We start from the raw sequence: 24181 nt of genomic DNA, 5'->3' as shown, positions 1-24181 counted from the left end.
CATAATTTTTTCCATACACAATTTCGATAGAACTCACCTTGATTACAACTTTGTCCATCCATTCCTTCTAGACATCCATATACACACGTCCCATCTTCTTGTGTACATGTGGCATTCTGGCAACCTTTACATTGATACCCACAATACTGTCCATAGAATCCTTCGATACAGCCTTTGGAACATTTTCCATCAAATCGTTCACAAATTCCCTGCAGACAGTTTACACTACAATTTACATCGCATTTGTTTCCATAGTAGCCATCATTGCAATCAAGGTCAGAACATCCTCCATGAACTTTGTAACATTTGTTTCCCTTACATCCATCACTACATGGCATTTGACAATAATCACCATAGAAACCAGAATTACATTCTCGTGAACATTGTCCACTGATACGATGACAGCCTGGATAATCACAGTTCTTTGGACAACTCTTATTACAATAATCACCATAAAATTTGAATTCACAACCATTTGAACAAGTACCTGTTGTCTGATGACAGTTACGATAGTTACAATTTTCATTACATGAATTGTTACAAGTATCGCTATAGTAACCTGGTAAACAACCAGAATCACATTTCCCATTATGTTTGTTACAGTAAACATATCCATTATAGTTATTAGGTCTACAGTAAGCATTACATTTCTTGTCACATGTTGTTCCATACCAGTATGCTTGGCAGTCCCCACATGTGCCATTCTTTAGAAACTGGTTACCATCACTACAGTGTTCAGGGAACCTTTGGGTGCAGTACTCATTAAACCAACCACTTTTACATCCAGATGGACAGGTCCCATTCACAAAACATGACTGTCCGGTACAGTTTCCACAAATATACTGACATTTCTCCCCATGATAACCAGGATTACATCCATTTGGACATTTTCCTGTGTCTTTATCACAGGCTAACGTACCCCCTATACAATGATCACTACAATTTAAACAGGACCTACTGGAATAATCAAAGTACATCCCAGTGCTACAAACTGCACAATAAGTTTTTCCAAACTGGTCATCAACACATTTGTCACAGTTTGAAATCTGACATTGCTTACTACAAAGTGGTCCAAACCAACCATGCTTACAACCATCTAGACAATGTCCTGTACTACTGTTACAATTACTGATTCCCCCATTACAATGCTGGCTACACTCTGTACAGATCAAGTTAGTTGGGTACCAGCCTTGGGAGCAACGTCCACATTTTGCTGTATCCCCATGTGTTTTAGCTAAAACACACTGATCACAATGATCAATATTACAAACCCTGTCACAGTTTGTTCCATAAAATCCCTTTTCACAACCATTATAACATATCCCAGTGGTCTGGTTACATTGAGAATCCCCTCCTATACATTTGTCACTACAATTAACACATTTATTAGCCTGATAACTATAAAACTTTCCCTCAATACACTTTGAACAAATAGGCATGTAATAAGTAGATGAAAATCCACACTGTAAACAAAACTCAAAGTTACAATATTGCTCGTTACATCTCTTCCCTGTCCAGTGTGATTTACAACCAAACACACAATCACCTACAGCATTACAGCGACCCAACAAACAATTACCATTACACGTCTTCTCACATTGGTCACCATACCATCCTAACTTACAACGATCACATATTTCTGTATTGTTTTCATTGTGATAACAGTCTAAACAGTCCGGAATGGAACAACTATTTTGGCACTTGTCACCACTCCAGCCTGGTTTGCATCCATACCAACAGGAACCAGTAGACGAGTCACAGTGTGATTTTCCTATCAGGCAATTTTCACTACAGGAATCTGAAAAAAATAATAATATAATAATATAATTGATTACTCTGTAAAATGTTTTTAGTGTCACTTGTCTCAGTATTCACAAAATTTCACTATACTTTGTGTCCCTCTGTCTGGCAATTCATGTCCATAGTTCAGTTCTGGTGTTTTCTCTATGAATTGTAGATTTTAGTTTGCCATGATCTTTTGTCCTACATTTTGTACATATGGCTTTCTTGAATTCTTGTTGTCTTTTAATGCAAGTGCAACATGTATCTTGTGTGCTAAAAATTACATAAATTTTCTGTTTGTAAGATTTGATTTGTTTGGCAAGTTTATGAAATCTTTAACACCAATATTTTTTTGTTTAGCTTCCAGCTATATATTCTGTTTTGATTATCTGTTTGATACTTTGATACTTTCTAACATCATTTTTTACCAATATATTTTTGATTTAGAGAGGTCTATGCATGGAAGGGATGATGATCTGAGGTACATGTATCAGACTTGGTTACATAACTAGTAAGTTTTTTGTTTATATAGGCTGGGGTCAACATCATTGCTCTTGAAGATGTTATCATTGTTCTTTCTTCTTATTATTCTAAGGGTGGAGCTTCTTCTGCTGAGTGGTTAAAGTAGTAAAACTACTCAACTGTATCACTAGCCTGTCAACACTGAGGTTGAGTTTGAATCCTACATGTACCTGTCATGCCTGTTGCATGTTAGCTTGAATCCAATCAACAAGTAACAGTAAGGCAGCAACCATTTGATTTTCTGGGGGGGGGGCTATGGTTTTTTTTGGAAAAAAAAGTTTGTTTCCAGTTTTTGGAGAAAAAAAAAATTTGTTTTTGATTCTGAGAAAAAAAAATTGTTTGTTTCACCCTCAGCTGCCACTATATGTAATGCTAAAATTGAAAGAAAAAAATTGTTTTCGACTTGTCGCGAAAAAAATTAATTGTTTTTCGCGGCAGGCGAAAAAAAAAATTTGTCCAGAAAAAAAAAACATAGCCCCCCCCAGAAAATCAAATGGTTGCTGCCTAAATGAACGCTGTCTACCGGATTCCGCGAAATATTGACTAGATTTTGCATTGTTGCAGCCGGCGACTTTCTGACGGGACAACGGTAAATCATGAAGGAAAGTATGCAACTTCTAGGAGAATGAACTTGTTTGCTAAAATTGAAGATGAAGAAATACTACAGGATTTTAAAAATGAATATGAAAAAAGTCATGAAGAAGTTCTTTAAAATGAAAATCGCTAAGCAGTTAAAACAGTGTGTATTTCTTCCTAACTAACTTGTGATGGGGAAAAACAGTGTGGTTTCGGAATTATTTTATATGTAGTATGTCAAAACTGTCCATACAAAATCCCTATATTCACTGGGAAAAGACATCGCTCCGCAGAAAATTTATGGAAGAAGGGGGTGCATTGGTTTTGGACATTAATCATAAACTTATTATTGTACGTTTAGACTAGATATTCCCTATTTTGATAATTATCACACCAGTCGGAACAAGTAATCAAAGAGCTGAATAGCTCTGAGGGGAAAGACGGCCCTTGTTTCTATTTAATTTTTTTTTTTAGGGGGGGGGTATCTTTTGATAGTCTTCATATAAAGAATGAAAAAAAGAACAGCTAAACAAAGAAAGGTTGACAATATTGAAATCAATTGTTGTTTAATGTAATTTCGTTTCCTTAGGAGTAAGGGTTTAGGATTTAATTTGGAACAATGGAAGAGATCTGCATCTTCTAAATCTAAACATTCCATTAAAGTTGATAGTTAATTATCTAAAATTCAACTGAATTCTGTCATTTAACAACAACTACAATATTTTTTGAATCTTAATTGTGTACCACTGAACTGCAGGCTAGGGCCATATTCCATTTTTTGTGACAGTACTCTGAGATTTTTATGCCCCACCTACGATAGTAGAGGGCATTATGTTTTCTGGTCTGTGTGTCAGTTCGTTAGTACGTTCGTTTGTCCGTTTGTTCGTCCGTCCTGCTCTAGGATAAAGTTTTTGGTCAAGATAGTTTTTAATGAAGCTGAAGTCCAATTAACATGAAAGTGGGTCTCATTGGGGTCTAAGCGTGATGGGGGATTGCCGATTTTTTAAAGCGTGACACGTGAAAGTCAAATTATTGTGCCATGAAAACAGGAAATACGGGACACGGGAAATTAAAAAAAATGAGAATTGCTTACGTACATAGTGTGAGCGGGATGCTGGAATCTGTCAAAACAGTAAGCAGGATTCGGGATCAGAACCCCCCAATGGGACCCCCATGAAACTTGGTACACATGTTCCTTATGATATGATCTTTCTAATTTTGCAGCCAAATTAGACTTTTGACTCCAATTTCACGGTCCACTGAACATAGAAAATGAAAGTGCGAGTTTCAGGTTAAAGTTTTTGGTCAAGGTAGTTTTTGATGAAGTTGAAGTCCAATCAACTTGAAACTTAGTACACATGTTCCCTATAGTATGATCTTTCTAATTTTAATGCCAAATTAGATTTTTTACCCAATTTAAGGTCCATTGAACATGGAAAATGATAGTGCAAGTGGGGCATCTGTGTACTTTATACACATTCTTGTTAATTTTTTACTTAAGAAAGTTAGGACTTAAAAATCTATTTAGTTTTAAATTTCCATTGATAAAGTTCACAGTTACAACTCTCATCACAGGGATACAGGTGCTAATACAAAACAATATGATTGATGTAAACTGTGTGAAATTTGTTTCCAAATCCTACATTTTGAAATATTTGTAAATTTCATGAATAAATAGGTTAAAACTACAAAATGCAACATTTTTAAATTCTTTTACCATTACAATGATTATGTTGGTACACAAAATTTAGTTTTAATGGAAGACTACTACTCATATACTCAATGTCACATTTTAAGTGTTCAGATACATTAACTTTTATTTAAGTGGATAATTACTCAGCAATTGAGGTGTTCCTGAATTGGAGGAAGATTCTCAAAACAGAATTTTACAGAAAAAAAAGAAAAAAAATGTTTCTCTCCCCAATCTCATGTATCACCATGGACTTTGTTTAATTTGAAAGTTGTTGACCTACAAATTAAAGTATTGCATGTTGATGTTTGAATCATCTACAGCAAACATAATTATGTTTAAATTTAACAAATACCAATTTTTAATTCGTGCACGATCTTTGTGAATGATTTAAATAACCAATGAAGGAACTCCCTGCTTCTGCGTAGTGTGGCATTCCAACAATGACGTCACTATAAAATATGATATATGTTGGATATATCTAGAATATCTCGTCATACTGATTTTATCGGATTGTAAAAGAAACGCAAATAGTGTAAAAGAGAGCTCAAGATACGATAATTTCACGAGAAACAGAAGGGAAATGTGTAAAAAAGTGTTTAAAGTCAATCTATTCATTTGTGTGTCTCCTTCTCATCAATCTCAGTAAGATTTGTTGGGGGTTTTCCACACTATAAAAACAAAATGAATGATGTGAGGGGATGTCACTCTGGTCAACCACATAGAGGATTGACGGCTTAAAGCCGTCTTTCCCCAAAAACCTTTTCAAATTTGAGATAAGGAAATGAACCACATAAATATACGTCTGGTCATAAATTCTCTGCTGCGTCAATCAGTCAAATGACACAAAACAATTTTACATTTAAATTAATTAACCTTCTTCACGGTTGCAACAATCATTTAATATTTATACTTCATAAGCTTTTTAGACTTTAACAAATAAATTATTAACAAAAGTGATGTTTCATGATTATTAACCGATCGCTACATTTTGCATTCCATGTTTTTGTTTTTTGTAATGGTGTTTTCTTTCACTTCTGCAATTTTGTGGAAAGTCTCGAAGTTAAAAATAGAACACAAATCTTTAAATAGAAACATGTATAAATAGTATATTTTTAGAGGAGTTAGACATGGAATATTCTCCTTATAAAGGAACATTCCAGTGGCGGATCCAGAAATTTTCATAAGTGGGGGCCCACTGACTGACGTAAGAGGGGGCCCGCTCCAGTCACACTTCAGTGATTCCCTATATAAGCAACCAAATTTTTTCCCAAAAGGGGGGCCCGGGCCCCCTGGGCCCCCCCCCTAAATCCGCCTCTGCATTCAGAGGATCTTTAAAAGAATTTTCTTAGTAATGATTCGTATGGGTGTCTCCTGAAATGAAATTGTAATACAGCCTATATGGGTAAAAAATTAACCGAATAAAAAATAGACATGTACCCTAAAAGTAGCATCTCAACTTGAATATAGAATAGAACTGTTTTCAATTCTATTTCCCTCATAACTTGAAGGTCGAGAGCGACATTCTATCAATCATGTCTACATCATACTACTACTATATATATCTACTAAAATCTACTAAAAAAAAAATACACACACTTTCTGTACCTAAAGTAAAATGAAAATCCCGTAAGTAGTCAGTACTTCAATAAGAAAAGGGGGACAGGACCTTTTTCGGGACGTCAGGACCGGGTGTTTTTAAGCTTGCAATTTTGGGATTGGTTCTTTCGGATCCGGGAATTCTTTTTTCTTTTTTTTAATTTCGGGATGTCGGGATTTAAGTTTCTTTAAATTCGGGACCTCGGAATTTCATGTTTTTAAGTCTGGGATATCGGGATCAAGACCCCTCCGACCACCCCTTTCCCTTAAGACAACAACACCAGGCAAATAATCAAAGCGCTGTAAGCGCTGAAGGCAGTTAACCAAAAACCAAGGCAACCGTAATTATGAAAACTGTGGCAATGTTGCCTCAACATTAAACATTCATATATAGTAAATTCATGTTTATCTAATGATTTATTTATTAAGGCAAATAATTTATATGTTATCAAGGTTTCAAAAGCAATGCATATATCAATGTATATTTTTTATGGTGAGTCTGCAGTGGTACAAGTTCCCAATGATTGCAGTTGTTCTACTTGGTAGTTAACCTTGATTTTTATTTGACTGCTAGAAGTTTAATTTGACGTAGTATGAACATGTAATAGTATGAATGGACTGGTTTCCCTGGAAAGAAAACTGAGTTTGTGTTCTATAGTAAAAAAGTTATGAGACACGAATCAGACAAATGTTCACTACAACAGGGATCAAAGATGAGGTCTGACTGACTTGCCCATAGTAAATGTAAAATTAAAATGATTTGTTATTTTGTCCCATACATATGAATATATATAACAGGGGCGTAGCTAGAAAGAAATGATGTGCAAGCAACTATCGCCGAGCGGATCGAGGCGAAATTTTTTGGGGGACCCTTTTATGCAGAAAAATGTTTTTTTCTTCGGTTTTCGGTCGAAGGACGGTTAAAAGAGGAGCTATATGTAGATAGGACTTCTAAAAAAATTATGAATGTAAAACTATTAATAAATCTTCTGAATAGAGTAATACATAAACAACACATATTTGTGATACAGAATTTACTCAAAATTGTCCAAAATCTGCTCTTCGGGTCTAGGCAAAAACACACTTCTCTAATACTTTAATTGTCAACATTCACACTGAAATCCCGATGAATATGCAGTAATGCTTGTAACTGTCGTTGTTCATTGTTGATCATACATTTGTTTTCAACATACTTAGTAGTACACTGATAGATCTCCATGGTAGCACTTGCGAGATGTTATAAACCAGCGTACGTGTTCGCCATCAAGCGACCTCCCAATTGAATTCGTCAAAATTACATGCCAGGTCAGTTTCGTAATGTAATGGGTTTTACATCTATGCTCAGACAATGTTGAGATTTGTTCGTTGGTTATATTTCTTACAACACGTTGAAGCAGATACAGCACAAAGAAACGATTTTCTGATAATACTAGACGCGACTCCACTCTCCAGTTCCCTAATCATATGGTCTATGGGCGCAAAAAATAATGAGACTTTCCAATACTGTTTTGGCGTGTTTGTACCTGTCATTGGCTCTAGTAGTCTGTCGACCACATCGCGTCGGCATATTTACAACGATATCGAAGGGTTCTGATAATTCTAATACCGATTGGTACATCTCATTCCAAACTGATGAACCGTACACTGTAAAATGTGCTCCCGGAAAAATACATGTCTAAGACTGAGTATTACAAATTCAAATCTTGTAAAAGATACAAGTTACTGTCTGATTTTGTCATAATCTCCAATAAAACTTTTATTTTGAAACCAAATGTCGTTATTTAATGATATTTTATCAATTAAAAAAGTGACAACATAGGTGTTTCCTTTAACATTCAATCTATAAATTTTTATTTTGCCATTTTTTTTTTTTGCATGCCGAATCGATGTGCACGCAACTGCGTGTTAGCGTATAGGGAGCTACGCGCCTGTATAATTTAGGGGTGGGGATCTCAACGGTTTTCAAGTTCTCAAACAGGTAGGGGTAGGCAGAGGATTTAGGGGGCAGGGGGCCTGGCCCCCCCTTTTTGGGAAAAAAATTGGTTGCTTATATAGGGAATCACTGAAGCGTTACTGGAGCGGGCCCCTCTTAGGTCAGTCAGTGGGCCCAACTTATGAAAATTTCTGGATCCGCCACTGGGGGTAGGGTGACCCTAGGGACTTCCCCTACATTTCATTTTATTTATTATATTGTCCCATACATGAATATATATGGTTTAGGGGTGGGGATCTCATTGGTTTCCAAGTTCTCAAACAGGAAGGGTAGGCTGACCCAAGGGACTCCCCCTATATTTCATTTACTTAGTTATATTGATCCATACATGAATATATATTGTTTTGGTGTGGGGATCTCGACCATTTCCAAGTTCTCAAACAGGAGGGTTGGGATGACCACAGGGACTTCCCTTATATTTCATTTGATTTGTTATATTGTCGCATACATGAGTATATATGGTTTAGGGGTAAGGATCTTGACCATTTCCAAGTTCTCAAACAGGAGGGTGAACAGTGACCTCAGGGACTCCCCCTATCTTTCATCTGATTTGTTATATTGTCCCATACATGAATATATATGGTTAAGGGATGGGGATCTCGACCATTTTTAAATTCTAAAACAGGAGGGGTGGGGTGACCCCTAGCGACTCTTCCTATATTTCATTTGATTTTTCATATTGTCACAAACATGAATATATATGGTTAAGGGGTGTGGATCTCGACCGTTTCCAAGTTCTCAAACAGGAGGGGGTGGGGTAACTCCAGTGACTCCCCCTATATTTCATTTTTTATTTATTATATTGTCCTATACTTGAATATATGCAGGGGCGGATTCAGACGGGGGAGAGTTGCGGGCTTGCACCCCCCTTAAATTTGAAAAGCATGGGTTGTTCTCAGCTTAATAAAGAAAATTCCGATAATTCTACCTCAATTTTTTTTAGCCTCGCTCTGCTCGGCGAAAATTTAAGTTTGCGCCCCTCCTAACCTAAAATCCCGGATCTGCCCCTCATATGGTTTAGGGGTGGGGAGCTCGACCGTTTCCAAGTTATCAAACAGGAGGGGGTAGAGTGGTCCAAAGAATGCCACCTATATATCATATGATTTACTTACATTAAGGTATATATAATATAGTTGCATTATTTGTGAAAATAAAGAATGAAACTTTCAGCTACTTTAATCGACCCTTCAAAATTGAGAAAAAACTAATAACCCCTCGAAATTGCAGTAATATGTTTACACTTTAAAAGCATCTCACATGCATTATCATCATTTATCATTTATAAAGAAAATTTAGACTGTGACCATGAACATGTATATCGTTAGATATACTGTTCCCAGCTGTCACGTTGTATTGGATTTTTAAATTAAAAGTTATCAAAAAGTAATTTTTAGTTTCTGAATAAAATATTTTTCTGCTTTTTCTTTCTTTAACATATATCTTTTGGTTTACAATACTAGTGTTTATATTCATACCATGCATAGATGTATTTTTTCACCAGCTTGGATTTATTTTGTAAATGATCGTCAAACCCGGAATTACCCTTATCCGCTTCCGGAATCGGATCCGATTTTGTAAAATTTTGTCTTCACGGCCGCCATTGTTATGTGTTTACAATGTTGTTTTTGTCAATCAGATACGATTTTACGGGATTTTACTCGAATTTATACAATATTTGTCGGCGATTTTCTGTATAAAGCTAGCGGTATAACAAATTGAACATCACCGTCATGAATAATGATAAAAATAAGTTTTTAGCTCGTTTAATTGGAGACTTTGGTGAACATGGTGAAAAGGTTTGCAAAGTAATTTCTTATTTTCTTTCAAATGTAGGAAACTTGAGTGAATGACCAACAAAGATGGCATATTGGTTTAATTCAGAATGAACAATAAAAAGCTGAGTTATATGCTGAGTAACAAATTGCCACAGTAACATTGATAATTTGGTGGTACATGAAGTAATTTTAGATTTTAGCATATATATGCCACAGTGCATGAACTTTTAAAGTAATAGACATTGATTAGTGTATAATTGATATAACGTATGTGATTTATATGGAGTTCAAATGTATATAGTATGGTGATGGAACAGTTTCCTGCACGTTTACAAAAGTGATTTGACATTAAGTTATTTTAAAGTTTATGTTTGAATTGAGCTCCTAGCTGGGATCGCAGCCTTAGCTCAATTTGGATAAGACCAACTGCCGTTGCGTTGTAAATTGGTGGTGGGTACGCCAGGCTGTGTTGACATCCAATACACCAGTATCTAGAACAATATATTTAGGCGAAATAATACTGGTATTATATGCACCGATCATATACACTGTATAATATTCCTGCACATGCACACAGTTGCTTACAGTAAATCAGTTGCTAATCCGTGCTACACTACAAAAGTAGTGGTACTCCAGATAGTGGAGGAAAGAATAAAGAAGAAGATAAGGCGACTACGTCGGGCGTAGCTAGAAACCAACTATCCTAGTCGAAATTCCGCTTGCAAAAGTGGAAGGTCGCGGACCACCGCTAATTTGCACACCTGCCTCCAAATTGAAAAGCTACGAAAATTTCTTTTTCTAATTTGAAATTGCCGCCAACAGCATGAACAGTTGAATTATATAATAGACTACTGACGTAGTTGTACTACGTATTGATGACAAACAATATTCCTACGACTTTGGTCATTTGGGAAATCTAAACTGCTTGTCTTAAGAGATTTTCGGCGATTAAATATTTCATACAATTGTTCTTTGACATCTTAGCTAAAAGCTCAAGTCATAATGAACTACACAAGGATTTTTAATAAGCACTACTTCCTATGTGTAACTTTAAAACTTTTGGATAAATCGACGATCATTTAAGGTTTTTCTGGTCATTTTTTTTGTAATCCAGAATAAAAAGTATTAAAAAAGTGTTCAATTAGTTATATATAACATAGTAACAAGCTAGATAATAACAATGGCAAGTATTTCAGGATTTATTGGATAGAACACAAATCTAGGGTGCTCGCATAATGCAGCTTAACTGCATAAAAAAGGAAATCAAAAGGAAAAGACATTGATGATGATATGCATTTGTGCAGATGGACTATAACAAAACACACAATTTCCAGTCGTATCTCAGCCTGTGTTTTTGTTGGTTTTAGGGGGTATTCTGGTAGGCAAATTAAACATAAATATGTACATCTATTTTTATGTCATGTCTCAACCTCCATATGTTTAGTTTTCTTGTAAATGTTTTATATGATGTATCACCTGGAAAATACACTGTACTACAAAGACAATGTCTCGAAACAGAAGCACATTAATTTATTGTCATATATAATAAGATTTAAAAAGAGTTGCAGAATAAAGGATACTGGCGAATGTAAAAATTGAACAAAAGAAATAAAAATTCGCTAAATTATAAAGAATAACAATGGAAAATAAAATGATAATTAAATATAATACTGATCACAGACAAGAACAATGTACAGATTAAAGAAATAATTTAATGATAGAAAATTTTACAATATTTTATTTTGAGGATTTCACAGATAAAGCGTTATATTTAGGGAAAGAACAGTTAGCTAGCTACACACTTCATGTAGACCCTTATACAATCGTTGGATTATCTCAGTGTGTTCTGTAATAATAAAAACCAGATGCTCTACAGGGTGCAGCTTTATACGACCGCAGAGGTCGAAACCCTGAACAGTTGGGGCAAGTATGGACACAACATTTCAGCTCGATACAGTTCTGAATTTGGATTGTGATTAAATAGTTGACACAACATAGGTTTCTGACACAGAATGAATGTGGTCTAAGAACTTATACTTAAAAACTTTAAATTGGACATTTACCTATTATGGTCCAATATCCAAAATCTAAATACATGGTTAGATTCAGCATATCATAGAACCCCAAGAATTCAATTTTTGATGAAATCAAATAATGTTCAATTTTAGACCCTTTAGACCTCAATGTGGACCAATTTGATAACCGGGCCCAAATATCAAAAATCTAAATACATGGTTAGATTCAGCATATTGAAGAACCCCATATATTCAATTTTTGTTGAAATCAAACAAAGTTTAATTTTTGACCCTTTGGACCTTAATGTAGACCAATTTGAAAACAGGACAATACTGTGCAATTGAAAATTTCTTGCTATTGCGCAATATTGTGCAATTAGATATTTCGTGCTATTGTGCAATACTGTGCAATTGAAGATTTCTTGCTATTGCACAATACTGTGCAATTGAAGATTTCTTGCTATTGCGCAATACTGTGCAATTGAAAATTTCTTGCTATTGCACAATACTGTGCAATTGAAGATTTCTTGCTATTGCGGACTACTGTGCAATTGAAAATTTCTTACTATTGCACAATACTTAATATAATAATTTTGGACCCCGATTTGGACCAACTTGAAAAATGGGCCCATAATCAAAAATCTAAGTACATGTTTAGATTCAGCATATCAAAGAACCACAAGAATTCAATTTTTGTTAAAATCAAGCTAAGTTTAATTTTGGACCCTTTGGACCTTAATGTAGACCAATTCGAAAACGGGACCAAAATTTAAGAATCTGAATACACGGTTAGATTTGGCATATCAAAGAACCCCAATAATTCATTTTTTGATGAAATCAAATAAAGTTTAATTTTGGCCCCTAATTCGTTGGGACCAAAACTCCCAAAATCAATCCAAACCTTCCTTTTGTGGTCATAAACCTTGTGTTAAAATTTCATAGATTTCTATTAACTTATACTTAGTCTAAAGTTATTGTGCAAAAACCAAGAAAAATGCTTATTTGGGACCTGTTTTTGGCCCCTAATTCCTAAACTGTTGGGACTAAAACTCCGAAAATCAATCCCAACTTTCCTTTTATGGTCATAAACCTTGTGTTTAAATTTCATAGATTTCTATTTACTTTCACTAAAGTTAGAGTGCGAAAACCAAATGTCTTCGGAAGATGACGCCAACGTGATACCAACATACGACCAAAAAATTTTCAATTTTTGCGGATGTATAAAAATCACTGGTCAATTCAAAGGTTGTTGTAAGTGATGCAATAAATTCGTATTTTCCTGTTCCCCTAACTTCCATTTTTATTGACGTTTACATCAATCAAAGCCTTAGTTTAATTTAGTTTCCTGTTATTACTACACCCCCTTTTTTGTCGCATGTTGTGTATCATTTACTGGTTCTATATATACATGTACTTCGAGCATACATGTGAACACTTTTGGAGCCAGAACCAAAGCAGCAGTATATGGACAGAACACGTTCTGTCGTGATATAGTACTGAAATCAAGCTATTTCATGTCCCGTTGCTAAAGTTACCGGTTTTCCAAAAAATGTTCTAAATCATAATATCGGAACGGAGAAATAATGCAAACAGATGACATGCAAGATAGTTGAAGAGATTTACGAATTGGTAACCCAAAAATGACAACTATCTCCCATAAGAGCAAATATTAATAAAAAACAAAACCCTGACCACATGCACACCTTTAGTTTTTGTACAAACAGACAGCAAAGTGAAAACTTTCTAGATGATTCAAACTGTATGAGGAGTTATGCGGAAAACTATATATCCACAATTGGACGGAAGGACGGACGGACAGATGGACCAGGGTAACACAATGGGAACCCTAACTTTCAGTTAAAAACAAAATATTGCTTCAATTTTATCTTTTATTAAATTAAGACATAATAGGATGATTCCTATTTAATGTTTTTACAATTTTTGCGTTCATGTACTTACAAAGTATTTTTGTCTAAATTAGAATTTGTCTTGTCATGTACAAATGTACATATTGATAATGAACATATTATTTTTTTACAACGTTTAATTTTCTTTAAAATACATGTCCATAAAAGAGGGTCTGATTGGGGCTTACGGAATACAGAATAACGGTCAAAAATTGCAGAATAAAAGGCAAAAAAAAAAGAAAAAAGAAAAGAGAATAATGGGGTGCTAAAATATAAAGAATACAAAATACTGGTAATACAAAATATAAATTAATGATGAATCTATCAATACAAAACATATAACCATCGTGCATAATCAACGCGAAGAATGTTGGAAATTATTCCATTAGCATGATAACTTGACGTTATGTAATAAAAATGACGACGTCAAGATTTTTTATTTTTTTGGCCAAAATGTTGAGTTTGCTTCGCTTCTACATTTGTTCTACAGGGAAAAGGAAGTCGGTGACCATATTTTTTTTTTATCATCATCTTATTTGTTAGACAATTAGGAAGAACATATCATTTTAGCTATTTAGTGACATTATTATATCTTTTGAAATATCATAATCAGATAAGTAAATTAATTTTATTCTTCAAGTTCTAAAAAAAGTTTAATCTTTGTCAGTGAACAATATTACTCAAATTAATTGTTATTTGTTATGTATATATTTGTCAATTCAATTGTGTAGATATACTTGTTTATAATTTTGATAAGCAAGATTTGGGCTCATGACTTTACACTGAACACAGCCCATCTGTAATAAAAGTTTTAGTATTCCATGCTGACTTATTGGTTTATTCTTCGCTAGTTCCAGAGTCTCAGTAGTTAGTTTTCATCAGAGTTTCAGTTTCAGAGTAGTCATTGCTATTCAGAGCATTCGTTCATATTGTGATCAGGTACATCACACAGTTTCCGTAACAAGAGGCCATTCTGTCAGGCTCTTATTACACAACTTCACAAGTCACCCAGTTTACCCGGTGACATGAGGATGATTTCATCGTAGATATATTTATGTCTCTTATTTCATTTACGTAAATAAACGAAAAATCGAATTAATGTAAAATAATTGATACAAGTATGAAGAATGTAATTCGTCTATATTAACCAGTGGATAAGTATCGTGTAATCCATGTGAATAGATTTAAATGTAGTTCATAATCGAAAGATAACAAATCTTATCATAATCAAACATAGCGAGAGTAAGAGTTTATAATTATACTATTTCGCCAATTACAGGGGATAGATTTTTGAGGATAACAATAGAAAATCGAAGTGGAACATGACCCTGTACATAACATTTTAAGTAAACTTGTCAATACCATATCAAAATGAACAGAACAATTATTTCCCTACGGATAACGGATGGATTAGAGTCTACTAAGGTAATTTTAAAGATTTATTCATATGTAAACATATAGAAAAGTATACTTTATTATCTTATATAACATTATATAACATTTATGTTATATTTATAGTCATACATGACCATTTAAAGAGATTTGATAATTGTCGTAACATTAAATATCAAATTTATTTGACTCTTTTAAGATAAGAATGTTACGTCAAGAATATCCTACACTATAAAAGCATATCTTTATTTCTACTGTTGGTTACATTTTTATTTAATGGTTAACAACAACTGGTTACAGCAAAAACTGTATATAAACTTTACTTTATCCATGGTATATTTTATTATAGGAACCCCCTTTTTTGTACGATCAATGCATTTGAATGGGGACATGAAGTTATGTAGTTGTAACCCCCCTTTTTTTTGTCCTGGGTTAGGAACCCTCTCTTTAAAATGGCTGGATCCGCCCCTGATGTGCTCTTACTTAACGATTGCCATCCGACACAGCTCATATTTTACATTAATTCTGAAGATTGTACATGGTTTCTAAAAAATAGCAGCCTTCTTATAATTTTTTTCTTACCTTTCGAATAGATAAATCAGTACAACGGATCCCAGCGTTATTATAAAAAAAAAATGCTATGGAGTGGTTCACGTGATTTATTCAGGAAACCGAAAATTGTTGAAGAAAAATATTGATTTTCCCTATATATTCAATGTAATTTAGTACCCTATCAGAACTTTTTAAAAATGGCTTTTTCTCGAAAACGAAGTTGTGACATATTCTTTTTTTTTTTACATTTTCTGATGTATATTTTCAATATCTAATTGAGTTCTAAATTTTAAAAAATTCTATGAACTGGTCATTTACTGATCCTTGACCTTAAAAGACCACTTTCGTTTATGTTGCATTTCTGAGAAAAATTTCAGTTTTAGTGATCATCATAATTCCTGCATTTTAGGGGCATTGTTAGAAAAATTTCAGTTTTAGTGATCATCATTCCTGCGTTTTAGTGGCATTGTCACTTCCTTTCCATGTTGAGCGAGTGGTTGAAAAAAAATGATGCTATATTGCACAAATAATTCAGCAAAACAAATATATATATTTAATAATCAGCCCTGCTGACATGAGGGAATTGTACCGAACAAAAATTATTTCTAGATTAGCCTGCATTATCACAATTAGGAAGACGCTTGATGAACTTTTTGTGTGCAGGCCTAGGGATCGATACAGGAAATCCCCTCTATCTGGTATATGATGTCATAAAAGTCGGCATAATTGGCAAAACTTTCCGATGAAAGACATAGCTTAAAAATGGTGTTTTTACTAGGATTGTCAGTTTTCCTACCAAATGTCTGTGATTCTCTTCCAGTACACCTCCAGGAAATACATTGTAGCACAAGCTTAGAGTGCTGATGGTGGTTTTAACACCAATCAATCAATCCATTATCTTCTTCTTCAATACAGTAACGACTCCTAATGTTTGCAATTGTGGAACCTTCTTGATCTAATCGGATGTATAAAGGTATGTTTGCAAAATACATGTACATTGTGCATGTAGTAATGACTAATTACCTGATTACAGGTAATGTCTAATGAACCTTACCTGTAACTTGTTTCAAAATGCTTATAATTAGCATCTGCAAGTATACACGACAAAATAATAACTCCATTTCTTCATTGCTCTTCGTGATTCATCTCACTATTCTTTCGGCAGTAATTACGTAAGAGAAGAATTAGTAAACAAAGTGTCATTTGTTGCAAAATGTCAAAAATACAGGAAATGATGTGTATAATATCCGGATCGGAGCTGGGAAATTTTGTATCCGATTTTGTATTCAACTATAAAAATCTATGTTTTCACAAAATGTGAGCCATGAATCAAATGCTTGATGCGAGGCTTGATGTAGGTTATAAAATACTATTTTAAAAATTTCAATTTATAAATAAGAACTTGCCATCATCCTGGAAAATTTTATTTCTATGAAAATGAAGATTATATAATGAGAAAATATAATAATAGATTTATATACATGTGTATATATGTATCTGATATATATAAGTGTATATCAAATTTATGTTTGAAATAGTAGTCTTAGATCAAAAGCATACTGATAACAAAAGAGAATGAGTTCTCAGTTTTCATTAACAAAAATGAATTTTCACATTTAAAGATTTGAGTTATCTCCCCTCATTTAATATTTGATCTCTTTATATTTTACATTTTTTGTGTATATCGATAGTGAAAAAAATAGCTGCAACAAGAGACTTGTGTATGCATGTCTCTGGACGTTAACAAAGGTTCAGGGATTTTTTTGTGGAAGAAAGATTCTAGCTTTCCCAAACTGATGTACAACAGAAGGTAAAAAATAAAAGAAAGTTGAGTATGATAAGTGTAATTTATACTATATGTACTAGGGACAATTATAATAATAAATGTTACATTTATTTCTTCCAGCCGGATTGTTGTGTAATTTCAGTGTTGAAAAGAAGAAGCTGTTTCAATGTTTAAGCTGGCCTCCTTGGCTGAGTTATCTTTATGCAGTGGTTCATCTGCTATACCATTAGTCTGTCAACACTGATGTTGTGAGTTCTTTATGCAGTGGTTCATCTGCTATATCATTAGTCTGTCAACACTGATGTTGTGAGTTCTTTATGCAGTGGTTCATCTGCTATATCATTAGTCTGTCAACACTGATGTTGTGAGTTCTTTATGCAGTGGTTCATCTGCTATATCATTAGTCTGTCAACACTGATGTTGTGAGTTCTTTATGCAGTGGTTCATCTGCTATATCATTAGTCTGTCAACACTGATGTTGTCAGTTCTTTATGCAGTGGTTCATCTGCTATATCATTAGTCTGTCAACACTGATGTTGTGAATTCTTTGTGCAGTGGTTCATCTGCTATACCATTAGTCTGTCAACACTGATGTTGTGAGTTCTTTCTACAGTGGTTCATCTGCTATATCATTAGTCTGTCAACACTGATGTTGTGAGTTCTTTATGCAGTGGTTCATCTGCTATATCATTAGTCTGTCAACACTGATGTTGTGAGTTCTTTATGCAGTGGTTCATCTGCTATATCATTAGTCTGTCAACACTGATGTTGTCAGTTCTTTATGCAGTGGTTCATCTGCTATATCATTAGTCTGTCAACACTGATGTTGTGAGTTCTTTATGCAGTGGTTCATCTGCTATATCATTAGTCTGTCAACACTGATGTTGTGAGTTCTTTATGCAGTGGTTCATCTGCCATATCATTAGTCTGTCAACACTGATGTTGTGAGTTCTTTATGCAGTGGTTCATCTGCCATATCATTAGTCTGTCAACACTGATGTTGTGAGTTCTTTATGCAGTGGTTCATCTGCTATATCATTAGTCTGTCAACACTGATGTTGTGAGTTCTTTATGCAGTGGTTCATCTGCTATATCATTAGTCTGTCAACACTGATGTTGTGAGTTCTTTATGCAGTGGTTCATCTGCTATATCATTAGTCTGTCAACACTGATGTTGTCAGTTCTTTATGCAGTGGTTCATCTGCTATATCATTAGTCTGTCAACACTGATGTTGTCAGTTCTTTATGCAGTGGTTCATCTGCTATATCATTAGTCTGTCAACACTGATGTTGTGAGTTCTTTATGCAGTGTTTCATCTGCTATATCATTAGTCTGTCAACACTGATGTTGTCAGTTCTTTATGCAGTGGTTCATCTGCTATACCATTAGTCTGTCAACACTGATGTTGTGAGTTCTTTATGCAGTGGTTCATCTGCTATATCATAAGTCTGTCAACACTGATGTTGTCAGTTAAAACCCAGCATGTGGCAGGTGTACTCCACCAATTCAAAGACTGACTGCCAAGAACAACCCAACAGTGCTGGAAGTGGCATTAAACACCAATAAATCAATGAATTGATGTTAAAGCAACACTAACATGTCTGTTTGGAGATGCTTTGCTCTAAAAAGTCACACAACAAGGAAATATTCGAAAATAAAATAGTTTTGAAATCTGAAATATTCAGTCATAAATTTCTTCTCAAACTAACCAGACTATGAAGGATTGGTCATATATGCATGCATGTCTAAGGGGGTTAGTAAGTTTTATGTGTATCAGTGGCGGATTTAGGGGGAGGGTTCCATGGGTTGAAACCCCCCTTCTTTTTTTGGACAATCAATGCATTTTGACAGATATCTAAACTCTTAGAAATGGAAACTGTCTTTGTTTTTTTGGGTTTTTTTTATGCATGGGCTTTTCAGTTTCTAATGCCCCTTGATATGCAATATAAGATATGCATTAGCAACAGTGGTCATTTATAGACTTGGCTTTGTCTTTTTTTAGGATTTGGTCCTATTTTTTGTAGATGGGTCAACCCCTTATATTCAGAGTCTCAGAGCTGAATTATAAATAATGGACATTGTTCTCAATTTTTTAATATTGGTCAGGGTGTTAGACAAGGTGATCCTTTATCTCCTTATCTCTTTATATTATCTTTAGAACTTATTATGAGCGCTGCACTTAAAAATAACCCAGATATAAATGGTATGAAAATAAATGATTCTGAGTATCTACTAAGCCAGTATGCAGATGACTCATGTCTCTTATTAGATGAGGATGAGCAATCTTTAGAAAAATGTTTATATACTTTAGAAAATTTTTCTGAGTGTGCGGGACTTAGGGCTAATTTTGATAAAACTGAAGCCATATGGATTGGGTCAAAGATTCACTCAAGGGATAAACTAACAACTACAAGAAATTTGAACTTGAATTATTCAGGAAAATTTTAACTTTTAGGAATAAAATATTCTGTTCAGTGAAAATAAAACGCTTGTAAATTTTGTAGAAAAAAAAATAAAAATACAGAGCTTACTAAATTCCTAGGTTTATAGAGATTTAACATATATGGGAAAGATCACTGTCATTAAATCACTAGCTCTACCTATTCTAATTCAAACATTGACAGTTTTGCCAAACCTGCCTGATGATAAAATAAAAGAAATTCAAAATAATTTTTTTAGTTTCTTGTGGTCAGGAAAACCAGACAAGATTAAAAGAAAAGTTATGATAGGGTTATTTGAAAATGGGGGGTTGAAAATGCCAGATATAAGATCTTTTTGTTGTTCATTAAAGATGACATGGATAAATAAACTTTTAGACCCCTTGAATATATCCCCATGGAAAACATTGTTAATAGATCAATATAACAGATTAGGAGCAGATAGAATATGGTTGATGACCCCTGTCAGATGGTAACAAAAGATTTCTTCATATTTTAATAATTTTTGGAAAGATATTTTACTAAACTGGAATATCCTAAACACTGTCACTAATGGCACTGCTGGAGGGATCATAAAACAATCCATATGGCTAAACAAGAGTTTGAAAATTAATAATAAAACTGTCTTTTACCAGAGGTGGGTTGAATCAGGAGTTTTCTTTGTAGGTGATTTACTTGATGAAAACAGTATTTTTTTTATTTTAAAAGAATTCTGCGAAAAATATAATCTTAATATTAATTTCTTGGAATACCATTCTTTACTTCATATGATACCAAAAGACTGGAAAGATCTAATCACTACTTCAGAGAAAATTATGCACATATCTAACGATAAATTTGAATTTATTAAAAACAATAAAAAGTCATGTCAGTTCTTTTATAAAATTCTTGTAAATGTATACAGAACGTCCTACAAAACAAGAAGACAAAATGTGTAAGGAACTAGGCACTCATATAGAAAATTGGGATTTCATTTATAGTTTACCCTTTTGTTGCACTAAAAACAACAAATTTAGTATATTCCAGTTTAAGATTTTACATAGAACTCTCGTTACAAATGCATTATTGAAGAAATATGGGTTAAAAGAAACTAACTTATGTAGTTTCTGTAATGAAACTAAAGAAACTATAAGTCACCTTTTCTGGGAATGTACCCTAGTTAGAAATTTGTGGTTAGAAATTGCAGCACTTTTTCTAGTTGAAAATAATTTAACTTTAATACTTTATATGGAAAATATTGTTCTTGGGTCAGAGTTTTGGGATGTTTCCCTTAACTTATTCACTATTCTGGTTAAATATTACATTTATACATGTCGCTTTTATACTTCATTACCGACTCTTACAGATGTCATAGCTATGATTAAAAATTCCTACCGAATAGAAAAACTATCTACCTCCTTTTACAGATCCCCTAAAGCAAGAGAGAAATTTGATAGTAAATGGGAATTAATTAAAAACTTAGTTCACATGTGAGGAGAGATCTTTCTATTTTGTTCTTACTTAAGGCTTTATAATAATTCATGTAGAATTAATAATATGTTTGTTGATGCACATCACAACTGGACAGTGATTTGTGTGCACCTTAAAAGTACTTTCTATGTTTATTTATATTATTATATATATATATTGATATACTTGTTTTTGTTTGATTGTATTTGAATTATCTCCCCTTGACTTGGGTTGACATTTATTATGTGATTCGGTCCAACATGTCATGTCTGACCCTTATCTGTTAATGATCTCTGGTGGCCTCTCCTGGTACCTCTCATGTTCAACATCATTGTATAGGCAGTGCGATGCATGTGGCTAGAGGAGAAAGCTGATGCCATCATTAACCTTATCAGCATATTCAGGTATTTTAATCCAGAGTGATAAATGATGTGTATGATCGAGTAGAAAATTTATAACAATTAGCATATCTAACTTTTTAATTTTAGACTGTTATTGAAAAGTTTAATATCAATACATGTATTATGAATTATCTATATATATTCATGTATCACAATGCTTGGTGTATTTTCAGATGAAATAAAAATAAATTACAAAAAAAACAGTGGCAGTCATCATTATCACTGTAAAAATTCACTAATGTGAAATTGTGATGTTTTGATCCAGATCCACATGGCATTTTTATTTCTTTATCTAAGGACTATTGCCTCAAGTAGGAGGAATAATTGATTTATATTGCCTTATTTTCATATAAAGATCTTGGTTTGCTCACAGTTTTTTTTTTCTGCTGACAGTTTTTCCTCTATCTGTTATATTTTTTCGAGATACTTGTAACTGCAATAAATCTAAAATTGGTAAAAAAAAAATGTCAGTAACTCCTATAAAGGCAATCTTCTAATTTAGGTACTTTAAATTTATCTTTTCATCTTAAAAAAAAAATCCCAGCCATGTTGATTAATTTGTAGATCTGGTCATCAGAAATTTTTTGCTATTGAAAGAATCTCTACATCATTCCAGTTTTCTAAGCAAAGTCCTAAAAATAATGACAATGTTAAAAAAATAACATTTCAGGGATACATGTAATAAATTCAAAATGGGTTGTCCATTTTTTTTTAACAAGAGTGCACATGCTGGAATGTCTTGCCATCTTTACTGACCATTAACTTTTATGTCAATACTCCTAAATATAAAGCTTTACTACAACTATCACATAGACTTCGCATGAGCCAAAAAATGAGAACATGGTCAGATAAACCAAACAGAAAATATATGTACACCTTACAATCATTCCATACACCAAATATGCTTTAAGTATGGTTGACCTATTACAAATAGTATCTTAGAAACAAACTAAACAAGGAAAACTTAAGATTGACTAACGAACCATGGAAATGAGGTCATGGTCAGAAAATGATAACTGGCAGACAGGCTTGTACACCTTACAATCATACCAAACACCAAATATAGTTGACTTATTGCTCATAGTACTAGAAAACCAGACCAAAGCACAAAATCTTAACATTGAGCAATGAAGCCTATTAGGTCAAGGTCAAATAAAACATGCCAGACTGACATGTACATAAAAAAATATTTAAATACACCAATTAAGCTGACCTATTGCATACAGTATTAGAAAAAACAGACCAAAACACAAAAACACTATATGTGACATGACAAATGCCAGTTGGACATGTACACCTTGCAATCATTGCAATCATTCCATACACTAAATACAGTAGACCTATCGCTTATAGTATCTGAGATATGGAATTGACCAGGGAAACTAAACGATGTTCACAGATATAGAAATGGGGTCTTGGTCATGTGAAAACTGTCATGACAGGCATGAGGAACTAGCAAGGTACTCATATACCAAAAATAATTATCCTATTACTCATAATAAGAGAAAAATTTAGAATACTAAAAACTATTACTTTTTTAAAAGTAGTCACTGAACAAATAACATGAGGTCAAGGACAATAGACATATGAAGGACAGAAACTTCTTAATATAAGGCATCTATATCAAGTATCCAGAAAACTCTATGGTCGGGTTGTTGTCGCTTTGACACATTCCCCATTTCCTTTCCCAATTATATTTGCCAGACCTTACCTAAAACTGACAGCTATTTGTCCTAAACATAAAATTGGGATTTAGGACATTTTTTTTTTTTTTTTTAAGAAATAATTTCGATCATTTTATTGAGATCCGGGTTCTTAATCGTCATTTTGTAATTGTTTTTGTTTTAAAATCCCTTTCCTGTAATTAAACTGCCATTCCAGTATAGATTGATAATCATGAGGGTCCTCCTAAAAAGCATATTAATGCCTCTGGAATTTAATGGCTAACTGTTCTTGTATGTTTTTAGATCAATGGTAAACAAATTCAAGAGGTAAATGTGATTAACAGTTACTACAAGTTCGTTGATGCTATGAAGATACTGTGATAACTGATATCGACAATTTGAAAAAAGAGCATCAACTCTTAAATCATCTTAAAATGACCTTAATTGTAGGAAAAAATATGAAGATCCTTGATTTTTATACAAAGTATGAAGGATCCAGGTCTTTAACTTTCTGAAATATTAAACTTTAAAGAATTTGTTTACGGCTTCGATGCTCTTCTATTGGATTTCTATCCCTATGTCGAGCTTACTGCAACAGTAGTTCCAGGCTTAACAAAAATTGAAGGTAGATAACTTTAG

General features: G+C 33.6%; 1 protein-coding gene and 1 long non-coding RNA gene across 4 annotated transcripts in view; one reads left to right on the top strand and one right to left on the bottom strand.

The window, feature by feature from the left end:
- LOC143052913 (uncharacterized) overlaps positions 1-17032 on the bottom strand; it is a 43017-nt gene extending 25985 nt beyond the window's left edge. For 2 of the 3 annotated variants that reach the window (XM_076226079.1, XM_076226087.1), the window contains exons 1-2: positions 16858-17032; positions 38-1798 (exon numbers count right to left, since the gene is read on the bottom strand). In XM_076226079.1, the coding sequence (XP_076082194.1) occupies positions 38-1798; positions 16858-16924 (1828 nt within the window). In that variant the 5' untranslated portion in view covers positions 16925-17032. Of the gene's footprint in view, positions 1-37; positions 1799-16599; positions 16729-16857 lie in introns of those variants that run through there. The other variant, XM_076226093.1, reaches the window with a different exon arrangement.
- Positions 15093-24181, top strand: part of LOC143053012 (uncharacterized) — a 41583-nt gene continuing 32494 nt past the window's right edge. Inside the window, exon 1 of the long non-coding RNA XR_012971321.1 lies at positions 15093-15284. This is a non-coding gene — a long non-coding RNA (uncharacterized LOC143053012). The remainder of the gene's footprint in view (positions 15285-24181) is intronic.

This window comes from Mytilus galloprovincialis, chromosome 1 (assembly GCF_965363235.1).
Source record: "Mytilus galloprovincialis chromosome 1, xbMytGall1.hap1.1, whole genome shotgun sequence".
NCBI classification, from domain to species: domain Eukaryota; kingdom Metazoa; phylum Mollusca; class Bivalvia; order Mytilida; family Mytilidae; genus Mytilus; species Mytilus galloprovincialis.
Note: the sequence above shows the minus strand (reverse complement) of the source record. Positions and strands in the feature narration are given on the sequence as shown.